This window comes from Eptesicus fuscus, chromosome 20 (assembly GCF_027574615.1).
Source record: "Eptesicus fuscus isolate TK198812 chromosome 20, DD_ASM_mEF_20220401, whole genome shotgun sequence".
NCBI lineage: Eukaryota > Metazoa > Chordata > Mammalia > Chiroptera > Vespertilionidae > Eptesicus > Eptesicus fuscus.
Window position 1 is genome coordinate 35,415,939 of NC_072492.1, and position 13,146 is coordinate 35,429,084.

Here is a 13,146-nt window from a genome sequence, read left to right on the forward strand (position 1 = left end):
GCTGAACCTCGATCCTTCCCAGGCTCCTCCTCCAGGAAGGCCATGAGGATTAGCCAAGTGGTCCCGGGAAAATAAAGGAACCCCCAGTGGCCACCTCTGACCTTGCTCCAGGAGCGTAAGGTCACTCTCTTCCTCTAAAAGGAAAGATGGGAAAGGGGACCCGAAATGGAGGACATCCAAGTCTCCTGACTTCCTTCAGAGTGGCTGGCCTCAGCGAGTCCCTTCACAGATTCCGAGGATCGAGTACGTGTGTGCGCACGGGCGTAGGGTGTGAGTGGTAAACAGCAAGTGTGTCCGCCCCCTTACCTCCGTTTCCCCACCTGAGTCATGGGCATGAGCGATGCTCCCACACCAAGGGCTGCTTGGGGGACTGCAGAGATGCTACCCAGGCACCCTGGCACCGGGTGGGTCCCCGGCAGGTGGCAATTATGCGGTGATGTGTCCACGGCTTGGCCTTGGGTTTGGCCTGAGGTTGACCGGGGTGGGTGCCCCTCTCCTCAGCACACTCCCATCTAATCCCCAGCCATCTTGGAGCTGGATCCTGGGCAGGACGGCACCAGCCTAGCTCACAGTGAGCCCTGGCCCTGGGGGCCCCGGCCAGCCTCTCTGGGCCTCCGTTTCCCCATCTATGGAGTTAGGGGCAACTGCCAGAGCCTTGGAGAGAAGTTGCAAGGGAACGCCTGGATGAAGACCCCAGAGTGGGGAGGCTGTGGGGGGCTTGGCCCTGCCGGCTGCCAGGACTCCCCCAGTCAGGTTAGGCAGACACAGCCTTCTGACACGGGAAAGTGTCATTCTTTGTCCCCAGGGGACCCTGGGAGAGGGTCCAAGGGGAACAAGAGGGTAAGACTTCAAGAACCCTTTCTCAAACCCAAGGGGGGAATTCCTTCCATTGTAATTGACTGGAATCTGGGGGGAAGGCCCTGGGACTCCTCCCACCTCACTTGACCATCACTTAGGATTCAAGAAGAGGCTAGTCTAAGTGACCCCAGCAAGTCTGTCCCCAGGCCCCCTAACATCCGGCCCAATCTCAGGGAGCTGACGGCAGAGGCAGGACTGGCTCTGGGATCAGGCCTGAGAGAGGGCCCTTGGCAGTATGATCTCCCCTCCCTCCCTCCCTCCTGCACTTCCTCCCTCCCTCTCTCCCTTCTGGAACTCCTTGCCTCCTGCAGTGAGCGGTGGCAGTGTGGGCCTTCTGTCTCCACAGCTGGCCCTCGCCTTCCTCTATTTGGCCCCAGCTGACAGCCTAAAGCTGGGGTGGGGAATATAAGGCCCCCGAAATCATTGGCCTGGCCCTGCCAAGGCATTAGGGTGAGTTAATTAAATGTCTGACCAAACATAGCAGGCTAATTTTCAGGTTGATGATTTTGGATGGCCCGGGAGTGATGTTATAAACATGCAAATGGCTCTCGGCAGCAGAAAGGTTCCCCACCTGGAAAGGGACAAGCCCACCCCAGAGGCCAGGGTGGCGTTCTCATCTTCCTCTCCCTTCTCCGATTTGGGGAGAAAGGTCCAAACCCAGCTCAGCCACCACCATCCTCGGGGAGCCTTGGACAATCTGCTTACCCGCAGCCTCACCTGTTGCCCGAGGGGGAAGCGGGGGGGGGGGCAGGGGAGGGAGTTGGTATCTACATGGCAATGCTGTTTGGCGTGTTATAAAGAACCTGCCACCCTTTCCAGTTTGGCTCAGTGGATAGAGCGTTGGCCTGAAAGGTCCCAGGTTCGATTCCAGTCAAGGGCATGTACCTTGGTTGCGGGCACATCCCCAGTAGGAGGTGTGCAGGAGGCAGCTGATCAATGTTTCTCTTTCATCGATGTTTCTAACTCTATCCCTCTCCCTTCCTCTCTGTAAAAAATCAATAAAATATATTAAAAAAAAAAAAAAAAAAGAACCTGCCAGGGCCTGGCACATAGTAGGTATTCAATACATTGTAGTAGTGATGCTCTCCTTAGGATGGGGTCTTCTGGGCCCAGGACACCTCTGTGGCGTCGGAGTCTGGCCCCACTGTGTGAGGTCTCCATCCCCAGTGCCCTATCGGCCGTCACTAACCTTCTACCCATTTTACTACAGATGCTCTGACTGACGGTGCTGGGTGTGGTGCTGGGTGTGGGGGAAGGAGGTAGATGTGGAGGAGGCAAGGGCGTCTGGGCTGGGTGGGGTTGGGAGAATGGGCTGGAGGGCCCCAGAGGGCCCATGCTGGGACTTGCTGGGACTCTGTCTCACCGGTTTGGGGAGCCGGCCCGGCAGTGGGGAGAGGCTGGCATTAGAGAGAGACAGGAGGGGCCGGCGCTGCCTGGGAACGAGGAGCTGAGGTGGCACACTGGCTGGGAAGGCCTGGGCTGACAGCCCGTCTGGTGCAGAGAGAGGGGCCAGGCTTCTGCTCCCGGTGGATACCCTCCACACACACACACATACTCACACACACACACACACATACACACACACTCACACTCACACTCACACACACACACACACACATACACACACACTCACTCACACATACACACACACACACACACACACACACACACACACACACTCTGCCTCATCACCACACGCTCAGAGACGCCACTCTCAGATGCACACTTGGACACACACATCAACACACTTCTTGAACTGCAACCGCTCCATTCTCCCCGTCCTCTGACCAGCACTATTTTCCCACCTTATTTATCTACAATTTTTATAACACGTACTAGGGCTTCCTGCCTATCTCCCGCGGGAATGCAGGCCCCACCAAGGCAGGGTGCTTGGCCTGCTGTGCCCACTAGTGAATGCCCAGCACCGGTGGGTGCTCAATAAATATGTTCTGCCCTGGCCGGTTTGGCTCAGTGGATAGAGCCTCGACCTGTGGATTCAAGGGTCCCGGGTTCGATTCCAGGTCAAGGGTACATGCCTGGGTCGGGGGCTCGATCCCCAGTAGAGGGAGTGCAGGAGGCAGTCAATCCAATCGGTGGTTCTCTGTCATCACTGATGCTTCTATCTCTCTCTACCTCTCCTTTTTCCTCTCTGAAATCAAGAAAAAAATAAATTAAAAATAAATAAATAAATATGTCTGAGTGAGTGAGCGAGGGGACCCCCCTAGAATCATATTCACAAATGCACAGGGACGCATGCGGAGACACCCCCACGACATTGCCCTGGACGGACGTTCCGGCACACGCACACAGGCACCCGCTCACACCCAGCCTCGCACACCCACCCACACACAAGCACACAGACCTTCGCACTCCCGCACACCCGCACTTTCAGACTCACACCCACCCTTTCGGATTCCAAGGCTCCTAATCACACTGGCAGGCTCCAGCACATCCCTGCTCCCCACCCGCTGAGGTGCCAGCCCCGGAGGGCAGCCCCTCCCAGCAGCAGGGGGCAGAGCCCTGGTGGAAGCAGCTTGAAAGGGGTGGGGCGGGGCGGGGCCACCCTGGCACCTGGGAGTTCTCAGGAGACGCTGCCGCTACCACAGCAGACTCACCTATGGGCGGAGTGAGGTCACCTTCGCCCTTGACCCCACCCATCTGCGCTCCAGACTCAGACTGGCCTTCCCACCCTCGTCATTGATAAAGGGCCAGGGAAGGGGTTTGGGGTAGGACATGGGGTTCTCCTGGGCACAGAGATGGGCGGGGCCCAGGCCCAGCCACCTGGCACATGTGGGGAGTAGGGTGTGGAAGGTGAGAACTAGGTTCCCCGCCTCAGCTCCGCCCTCCAGTGAGAGAGAAGGCCCCTCCACCACCACCCTGCCCCTCAGAGGCCTGAATCGTGGGGCGTGGGCAGAACTGTCAGCTGGCAGGCCCTGGCCCATGGTCCTCCCCAGAGACCCCCTGTGCCCCCACTTTCCCGTTGTGAAACCTGGAGGGGACACTGGTGAGTCACAGGGCTGGGTGGTAGCCACCAGACACGGCTCTCACCCCCACATCTCCGGACCCTCTGCCCCCCAAAACCAATGTAAGATGGGGCAGGACACCACGGCCACCACAAAGTCTCACACTGCGGACCGTAAGGGCGCTCCTCTGGCCACTGAGGTGGGGCCCCGATCTCATGGAGAATGGGCAGAGCGGGCAGGGCATGCTCACTCTGACCCCAAGGAACCTGGGTCAATGCCTGAAAAGTGAAAACCGGAAATAAATGTCCTTGGCCCCTTCCCCTCACTCACCACATATCCCCAGGGAAGCCATGCTGAACTAGGAAAATACAGGACATCCCATCTTAGAAATCTGAAACCACCATCTTCCCAGGACGTGGGGCAGCAACTGCGTCCTCACGCCCCCTGGCGGTGGGTTGCAATGACAGCAGCTGCTCTTCGTGGTCACAAACACCCAGGGTCCAGAGGCCAGGCTGCCTCCTCACCCGCCTCCCTCCGCATTTACAGATGAGGGGAGATGGGCGCAGAGGCCGGGAGAGAAGGACCTGCACCCTCGCCACGCAGCTCTTGGGAGGATGGACCCCAGGTCTTGTAACTTTTTCGTTGTTGGTGTTGTTAATCCTCACCTGAGGACATTTTTCCATTGATTTTTTTTTTTAGGGAGAGGAGGAGAGAGAGAAACATCGATGTGAGAGAGACACATCGACTGGTTGCCTCCTGCACAGGCCCGACCAGGGCTGGGTCCAGGGAGGACCCTGCAAGCAAGGTACATGCCCTTGATCGGACTCGAACCCAGGACCCTTTGGTCGGCAGGCCGACGCTCTGTCCACTGAGCCAAACCAGCGAGGGCCAGGCCTGGTAATTCATTCAACAAGGAACATTTATTGAGCACCGTGGCCAGTGTGCCAGGCACCGCTGGACTCCTGGTCCAGCACTCTCCACGATGCCAGCGCCCCTCTGCTTTCTCTGAAATTCAGGCTGAGGCCCCGACTAGGAGAAGCTGGCATCGCCTCCTCCAGGGGAGGAGCAGCTGCAGCACCGCCATCCTGTGGCCCCGACACCAGCGAGGAGGCGGGTGGGGGGCCCGGGAGCCACGCGCTCAGGTGGGACAGGATGGGGCCTGGCCAGCTATGTCCATTGTACATTTTTAATAAATAGTCTTGCTGCTGCCCAGGCTGCTGAGGGGGGTCCCATGGGGCCCGGGCTTCCCAAGTTCCTGTGAGGTGCAGGGGTGGCCCTCTTCTCATGCTAGTTCAGGCTCCGGCTCTGCAAAGAGAAGGAGAGAGCACTGGGGTGAGTCCCCCGCCCCTCCCAACAGGTGTCTGGGTGCTATCCTATGGGGAGGTGGGGCAGGCAGGAGTGAGGCTCCCCAGGAACAGGTCTCAGCTGACCCCTGACCCCAGGAAGGATGCCACCCCCTCCAGAGGTTGCCGACAGACAGGAAGCCCCCAGAGGAGGGGGTCCCAGCATCCAACATACATACCATTCCCCCCCCCCCCAGCCTCTGTAGCCGTGCCTGGATCCCTCTGTCCCCAACCTCCACCCCAGGCTGCATCCCCACCCCCATCACGGCTCACGTCACTGACCAGCCTCAGCCTCGTCACCCTTGGCGTCCAGCTCCTGCCACCAGTCGGCATAGATGCCCTCCTCGTAGTCACCCTCCCCCTCGAACTCGGCATCGGAGGGGTGGTCCTCGGGCTCCACGGGCGGTCCCGTCTCCTCCAGCTCCATCTAGAGAAGCCCCCGGGCGGGGACAGACCAGATCACAGAAGGCACAAACCGGGACCAGTCCCAATCCTGGCCAAGGGGCCCTCCCCCCCAATCTCTGTCTCAGGATCTCACACAGGAATGATATGAGGGTTTCTCCTGCCGTCCTCTTCCCCAGCTGCCCCCTCCCCACACTGGTACCTGGGGCTCCACCAGCAGAGAGTCAGTGTTAGCAGAAGCTTCACCCTCTCTGCAGCCACCTGTTACGTTCAAATACCCCGAGAATGCCGCTGGCCCGTGCACACCGTCTGCCCGTGCTACTCCCAGTCTTTCCTCCCCGGCCTTGTGCACCCCTCCGGCGCCAGGCATCGGCTCCAGGATGCAGCCCTTGATATGACCCTGGCCGGGTCAGGAGTCCCCCGGTGCCCCCTGCTGACCTCTCCCACAGGGAGAGGGATGTGTGCCTCCCCCTGTTGCTGGGGAAAGGGACTGTGCCTCTCCTCCATTTAGCCCAGGCCCAAACCCGGTATCTGGCACACAGCACACAACACATAGCAGCGATCAACACGCCTGCTACCTGCTGAGCCCCTACTACATACGTGCCCGCTCTGGACTAAGTCCTTTACAGACCTGATGTCGTGCCATTCTCACCGCGTGGGGTGAGGTGGCCATTGTCCTCCCCCTCAGTGGGTGAAGAAATGGACGTTTCAGGGTTACCTAAGACTTGCCCGGAGGGGCCCACTTGGGAAGTGGTGGACCAAGTCCAACCAGCGCCAACCTGGCTACTAAGAGTGTAGACCCGGCCGCCGTGTGCCATGTGGGAGCATGGTGCTTGAATAGAGGGAGTGGATAAAGAAGCCCTGAGCGCCCTGACCGGTGTGGCTCAGTGGATAGAGCGTCGGCCTGCGGACTGAAGGGTCCCAGGTTCAATTTCAGTCAAGGGCATGTACCTTGGTTGCGGGCACATCCCCAGTAGGGGGTGTGCAGGAGGCAGCTGATTGATGTTTCTCTCATCGATGTTTCTAACTCTCTATCCCTCTCCCTTCCTCTCTGTAAAAAAAAACAATAAAATATTTTTTAAAAAAAAGAAGCCCTGAGCAGGGACACCTGAGAGCGTTCACCCTCAAACCCTCATTCAGAATCAATGTAACACGCTGTGGTCCTTCCTTCCTGGTGTCCTGCATTCCTTCCTTCATTCACTGGTTCATTCAAACTCAGTTTCTGGGCGCCAGCTCTGCTGTCCCAGGCGCTGTGGGGGAGGTGGGAGTAACCTGGTCCCCCATCCTGGATCACAGGCCCCTAGGAGACTGGCTGGAGAGGGGGCTGGGGGTGAGATGGACCAGGGCTGCAAGTCAGTCCAGGTCCAGGGAGGCAGGGAGGGTCAGAGTCAGCATTGCAAGCCTGGAAGACAGAGCCAGGGCATGCCGCCTGGCTTCCTGGAGGAGGCGCCACCTGGGCTGGGCCCAGGAGAAGCACGGCTGACATACAGAGAAGGGGGCAGGAGAACATGGAGTGGGGAGAGAAGGGCAGGTGTATTTCAGGGACAGGAGCACCCTGCTTCACAGCAGCTGGCTGCCGGGAGCTGGGGCTGAGCTTTGGCAAAGTGGCCCACGGGGTCTCCATCATCACCCAGCCCTGGAGGGCAGGGGGCCGCTCACCTCGTCATCTGGCTGCAGGTACATGTGCGAGAACTGCAGCAGCTCCCGCAGCTCCGCCGTCTGGTTGTGGTAGAGCATGGCCTCCTGGGAGGAGGGAGGGAAAGTGAGGTGAGCTGGACCCTGCTGCCAGATGAGGAGCCAGAGCTCCTAGGATGTGGGCCCTCCGGCCCTTTTCCAGGTCAAGGAGCCCGGACAGGTATCAGCTCCCATTGAAGCTGCTGGGAGTGCTGGGTTAAGAAGGATTCTGAGGGCTCTGGGGGAAACAGTGCCTCAACTGATTCGCAGCGTCTGCCTCTGACAAGGACACGGACAATAGCACCATGTGCCCATATTTGCCAGGGTTGCCCCAGACTCCTAAGGAGTTTCTCAGTTGGTCCAGGATGGGAGGTCCCTGGGGAAGAAGGGCAAAGGCCAGCAGTGAGGGTGATGAGGGTGGGGAAGGGAGCAGGCAGGAGCCAACAGGTATTTTTATACCTCCCACCACCCCCCAGCGGTGCTGGTAAGGCCGGGAGTACCAGCCCCATTTTGCAGGTAAGGAAAGGGTCAGCGGTGTTCCCAGGACCCCAAAGCCGATGGGGCTGGGTTTGAACCCAGGACCCCAACCACAACCCATATTTTTTCACTTTCCATCCCGCCTTCTGAGGAAGCCAGAATTTTTTTTTTATCGAATCACACGGTCCCCAGAGGGCCTCAAAAGGCAAGGCCCACCTCCCGGGGCCGGAAGTCCTCCTCCTCCAGGCCCCAGCGAGCCCGGTGGAAGCGGTAATACACCAGGTTCTGCTGCATGACACTGTCCTCGGGGTCGAAGAGCATGTAGCTGGCGGCGCTGCGGGCAGCCTGGCGGACGTCGTTCACTGCAGACAGAAGAGGGGTGAGGAGGAGCCCTGGCACTGCCCCACCTTTAGGGATGACCCCCCTCACCCTCCCACCTTTAGGGATGACCCCCCCTCACCCGCCCACCTTTAGGGATGACCCCCCCTCACCCGCCCACCTTTAGGGATGACCCCCCCTCACCCTCCCACCTTTAGGGATGACCCCCCCCCTCACCCGCCCACTTTAGGGATGACCCCCCTCACCCGCCCACCTTTAGGGATGACCCCCCCTCACCCGCCCACCTTTAGGGATGACCCCCCCCTCACCCGCCCACCTTTAGGGATGACCCCCCTCACCCTCCCACCTTTAGGGATGACCCCCCCTCACCCGCCCACCTTTAGGGATGACCCCCCCCCTCACCCGCCCACCTTTAGGGATGACCCCCCCTCTCCCGCCCACCTTTAGGGATGACCCCCCTCACCCTCCCACCTTTAGGGATGACCCCCCCTCACCCGCCCACCTTTAGGGATGACCCCCCCCTCACCCTCCCACCTTTAGGGATGACCCCCCCCTCTCCCGCCCACCTTTAGGGATGACCCCCCCTCTCCCGCCCACCTTTAGGGATGACCCCCCCCTCTCCCGCCCACCTTTAGGGATGACCCCCCCTCTCCCGCCCACCTTCAGGGATGACACCCCCCTCTCCCGCCCACCTTTAGGGATGACCCCCCCAAACCCGCCCGCTTTTAGGGATGACCCCCCCTCACCCGCCCGCCTTTAGGGATGACCCCCCCTCACCCGCCCACCTTTAGGGATGACCCCCCCCCCTCACCCACTCCTATCTCCCTCTTCAGTCCAGGGCCTCTGCCGCCTCAGCTGTCTTCCAGAATACCTTTGGGCGTCTCACCCCACCCAACAATAATGCACGCTAGGATGTACTGGGCACTTGATGTGTGCCAGGCCCTCATTTAAGACTCAACGTCATTGTCATTCCCATTTTACAGATGAGAAATTCAAGGCACAGCGAGGTCAAGTAAACTGATCAAGCTCACACAGCTGGAGAATGATGTCAGTGGGGAATTAGAGGCCAGTGGTGGCCCTCAACCTCTTAGCCCAGGGGTCGGCAAACTCATTAGTCAACAGAGCCAAATATCAACAGTACGATTGAAATTTCTTTTGAGAGCCAAATTTTTTAAACTTAACTTCTTCTAACACCACTTCTTCAAAATAGACTCGCCTAGGCCGTGGTATTTTGTGGAAGAGCCACACTCAAGGGGCCAAAGAGCCGCATGTGGCTCACGAGCCGTAGTTTGCCGACCACGGTCTTAGCCAACTGGACCCATGAAGGGTCTCCTGGCTCTTCTGTGTGTGTGTGTGTGTGTGTGTGTGTGTGTGTGTGTAATATATTTTTATTGATTTCAAAAAGGAAGGGAGAGGGAGGGAGAGAGAGAAACATCAATGATGAGAGAGAACCATTGAATGGCTGCCTCCCGCACGCTCCCTACTGGGGATTGAGCCGGCAAACCTGGGCATGTGCTCCTGGTGGGAATCAAACCTGGGACCCTTCAGTCCACAGGCCGACACTCTACCCGCTGAGCCAAACCGGCTAGCGATCTCCTGGCCCCTTGGTCCACAGCCCCTCCACCCCACCTCCAGCTTCTGTCTGAATCTTGGCATCTCTGCATTGCAGGAACTCTAGAGATTGTCCATCGCAGCCCCCACTTGGGGCCAGGATCTCCCTCAAATGAGGGAAGCCTTAAGTCCTGGGGCTACTTCATTTTTTAAAAGATTTAAAAAATTACTTTATATTATTTTTAGCGACAGAGGGAGAGTGAGAGAGAGAAATAACTATGTGAGACCAAAACATCAATCACACACCCCCTATAAGCCTGAAACCCGGGCATGTGCCCTGACCTGGAATTGAACCAGCAACCTTTTGGCACATGGGATGACGCCCAACCATCTGAGCCACACTGGCCAGAGCTCTGGTGCTACGTTTTATTAGCTATGTGACTAACGACCCCTTGCCCTCTATGTAAGCCTCAGTGTCCTCATCTGAAAAATGGGTCCAGCAATGTCCTCCGCAGGGGGTGGGTGAGAGGATAAAGTGAGATAAACAGACGTGGCAGGGCTTTGTAAACTGTCAAGTGCGGTGTGGTTCGGCCATGGGCTAGCTAGTGATTTATGTTGAGGCTGCTCTCTGCTCTCTCCCTCAGCCTCTCACCTGCCCCTCCCCCACCCCATCCCCTCCCAATAGCCCAGGGGCCTGAATTCTGAGTAACAGCTCCCCCTGACTCTGTGATGCCCCCCGTGCAGTGCTCTCTGCTCCCCACCCCGCCCCCAAGCCCACAGGAGGCTCACGCTTGTAGTAGGCAAACTGCAGGTAGTGATACATGGTGGCCACGAACTTCTCCACGAAGTAGCCACCCACGTTGGGGGTCAAGTTGGCCTCACAGTCCACCTTGCACTGCAGGGATTCTGCAAAAATATCTGGGCGGGGGTGGGGGGGAAGCTGGGGTGAGAAGCTCATGGTGCGCTGAACAGCTCCGTTCCACAGAGGGGGGATGGACAAGATGTCCTGCCCCAGCTCTGCCTGCAGAGCCGGTTGCCATCACAGGAGACGTGGCGGCTGGGATAAGCAATGCCGAGGGAGACTACTGTGGACAGGGCTGACTTCCCCCCACAGCTTGGCTCTCTGGGAGAGTGGCAGGTGAGGGGTGGAAGCGGTACTGATGCCCAGATTATCATACCTAGTCCCTAACTGCAGGGGTCCCTCAGGGCATCAGTACTGACGCCCAAATTAAAAAAGCGGTACTGACGCTGAGGGACCCCTGCAGTTAGGGACTAGGTGTGATTTCTGGCCACAGACTGCTTTTGGTGCGTACGTGCTGGACTGTTTCCCATCTGGGGGGGTGGGGGGAGGGGGCACCTTTGCACCTGCATTGACCTCTGCCTGGAAAGCCTGTGAACCCCACCTCCCCAGACCTTCTGGGATGTCACCACCTCTCTCTCCGGGGCCCAGAACCTTGGGCGCTGCAGACTGCAGCCCGTCTGCACCCAGTGGCAGGGGACCCGTTACCCTGTCCGCCTCTCTCAGCTGGCTGCACACGCCACACTCCCGGGGACCCGACAACACCTGACTACCTCCCAGCCCTGAGTAGGTGCTCCCTAAATGTGTTAAGGGGTCTGAGTTGTTCTGGGCCCAGGGGTGGCCGGGAAGGATGCCCACGGGTTGGGGTGGGGGGTACCTGCTATGGCAGGGTAGAAGTCCTTGAAGTCCACCTGCTCGTGGGCCCCCTCGCAGCCAGCCAGACACCGCGCAAAGGTAGCCAGGTACTCGGCCAGGGCCCGCTCCATGTCCTCTGTGCTGCTGCGGAAGTCCCCGCTGTTGTAGAGCTTCACCGCCCGGAGGAACACGGCCTGGAGGGAAGCGAGGTGAGGGTCAGCCCCTGCCCCCCCTCCTCCCCAAGTCCTATGGGGGGAGGGAGGTTGGGGAGGAGCTTCAGGGCCAGCCCTCCCCCTCCACCCACCTCGTAGGGCTGCGCCTCCAAGTCGGTGAGGGGCTCCTCGGCCGCGTCCAGCATCCCCCGGTAGTAGCTGAGATACTTGGTGGTCAGCTCATGCTTGGGGTTCTTCTGGAGGAAGGTGTAGGCCGCCGCCAACGCCTTCTCCAGCCGGTTAGCCTGTGGGGTGGGGTCGGGGTGGGTCAGCGGGGCCAGAGCCCGCTGCCCCGAGCGAGCGCACAAGAGGCTTAGGGGTCGATGGCAGCCACTGCTCCGCCGCAACCGACGGGAAACCCGACGCCGGCTGCCAGCGAAGGGGCCGAGCAGGGCCGGGGGCGGGAGCCCACCTTGAACTGCGCGTAGTGCAGGTACTGGTAGGGCAGCCGGCTCTGGAAGTCGCGCAGCAGCTGGCGCGGCGGGTAGGGCACCTGGAAGGCGGGCAGCGTCCGCTTGCAGCGCCGCAGGCAGGCGGCGCGCTCCAGGACGTGGCCGAAGAGCCGCAGCTCGCGGGCCCACTCGTCGCCGGGACCCCCGGCGGGGCCGGGCGTGGGCCCGGGGGCCGAGGCGGCGGGCGGCGCGGGCCCGCTGCAGTTGGCGTGGCAGAAGGCCTCGCTGTCCCGCAGCAGCCGGTGCAGCCGCAGCGCCGCCTCCAGGTAGCGCGCGCTCTCGCGCCAGCTCTCGCCCTCGTACTGCTCCAGCGCGTGCCCGTAGGCCGTGGCCAGCGGCATCAGGTCCTCGGGCGGGAAGCCCCGGAAACTGTACTTCTCGTACTGCGCCCCGGAGCGGCCCAGCAGCAGCCACAGCAGCACCCAGGCCGCCCGCCCCATCCCCGCACCGCGCCGGCCCGCGGCTCTCCGAGCGGACCTAGTGTCCGGGCCGGGCCCGCAGGCGAGCGGGCGGGGCAGGGGCCGGGCCGGCGTGCCCGCTGGGTCTTAGCGCCGGGCTTCGTGGCTGCCAGGAGGGGAATGGCCTAGGTCAGGTCCCCGGAGGGTCAGGGGGCTGCGTCTCCCCTCTTTTCGGTGGGCGCAATGGTGTCCTGAGTCCCCTACGGAGCCCGGTCCCCTGTCCTTAGGCTTTCCCTCGACAGATGGGGGGACGCTTCCCTTAAGGATGGGGAGCCCAGAAAGCTCCTCTCCACACTGTCCCCCCCACCTTAAGATCGTGAAATTGAGGGAAGTGCCACCTCCCTCTATGCTGCCCAAGCCCTAGGACCTGGTTTTCCGTACATCACAGCGCCCCTTTGGCACTCGCCCCACCCCCAGTCCTGAAGGGGTCGCTCCCAGGGTCCCCCCAGCCCGCGGCGGGCAGGCCACACCTGGTTTCACCCTGCTCACCCTCCACTCCGCCCCCTCCTCCTGCCGGACCTCCACCCCACGTCGGAAAGCCCCGGCACCCCAGGTTTTGCAGAACAAAGTAGATCCTCGTCCTGGGACAGTAGGGATGGGGGAGCACTGAGACACCCTCAGATTCTTTAGCCTCCCCAGCCTCCTGAAGAGGCTTTTGATTTGGGGGTGCCAGCGAAAGAAGCAAGGGATGCCTCGGGTCCGGCTTTAGGACCCCGGGGGCTCCAGGGGGGGGGGGAAACCACGGTGAACTTTTTCTTTTCTT

The 13,146-nt window shown here is 60.3% G+C and overlaps 1 protein-coding gene across 1 annotated transcript; it reads right to left on the bottom strand.

Moving 5' to 3' along the window:
• Positions 1–4,569: 4,569 nt before the first annotated feature.
• Positions 4,570–12,423, bottom strand: P3H4 (prolyl 3-hydroxylase family member 4 (inactive)). The gene is made up of 8 exons (XM_008149384.3): positions 11,886–12,423; positions 11,566–11,718; positions 11,284–11,455; positions 10,397–10,525; positions 7,934–8,079; positions 7,226–7,309; positions 5,447–5,591; positions 4,570–5,126 (listed from the first exon to the last, which is right to left on the bottom strand). The coding sequence occupies exons 1-8, from the start codon at positions 12,363–12,365 to the stop codon at positions 5,104–5,106; spliced, it is 1,332 nt and encodes a 443-aa protein (XP_008147606.1). The 5' UTR covers positions 12,366–12,423; the 3' UTR covers positions 4,570–5,103.
• Between the last annotated feature and the right edge of the window lie 723 nt (positions 12,424–13,146).

Coding starts and splice junctions, on each gene's coding strand:
- P3H4 (XM_008149384.3), bottom strand. CDS start 12,365: ATGGGGCGGGCGGCCTGGGTGCTGCTGTGGCTGCTGCTGGGCCGCTCC. Junction 11,456..11,565: donor TGGAGGCGCAGCCCTACGAG/GTGGGTGGAGGG, acceptor GCTTCCCTCCAG/GCCGTGTTCCTCCGGGCGGT. Junction 5,127..5,446: donor GGGTGACGAGGCTGAGGCTG/GTCAGTGACGTG, acceptor TTCTCTTTGCAG/AGCCGGAGCCTGAACTAGCA.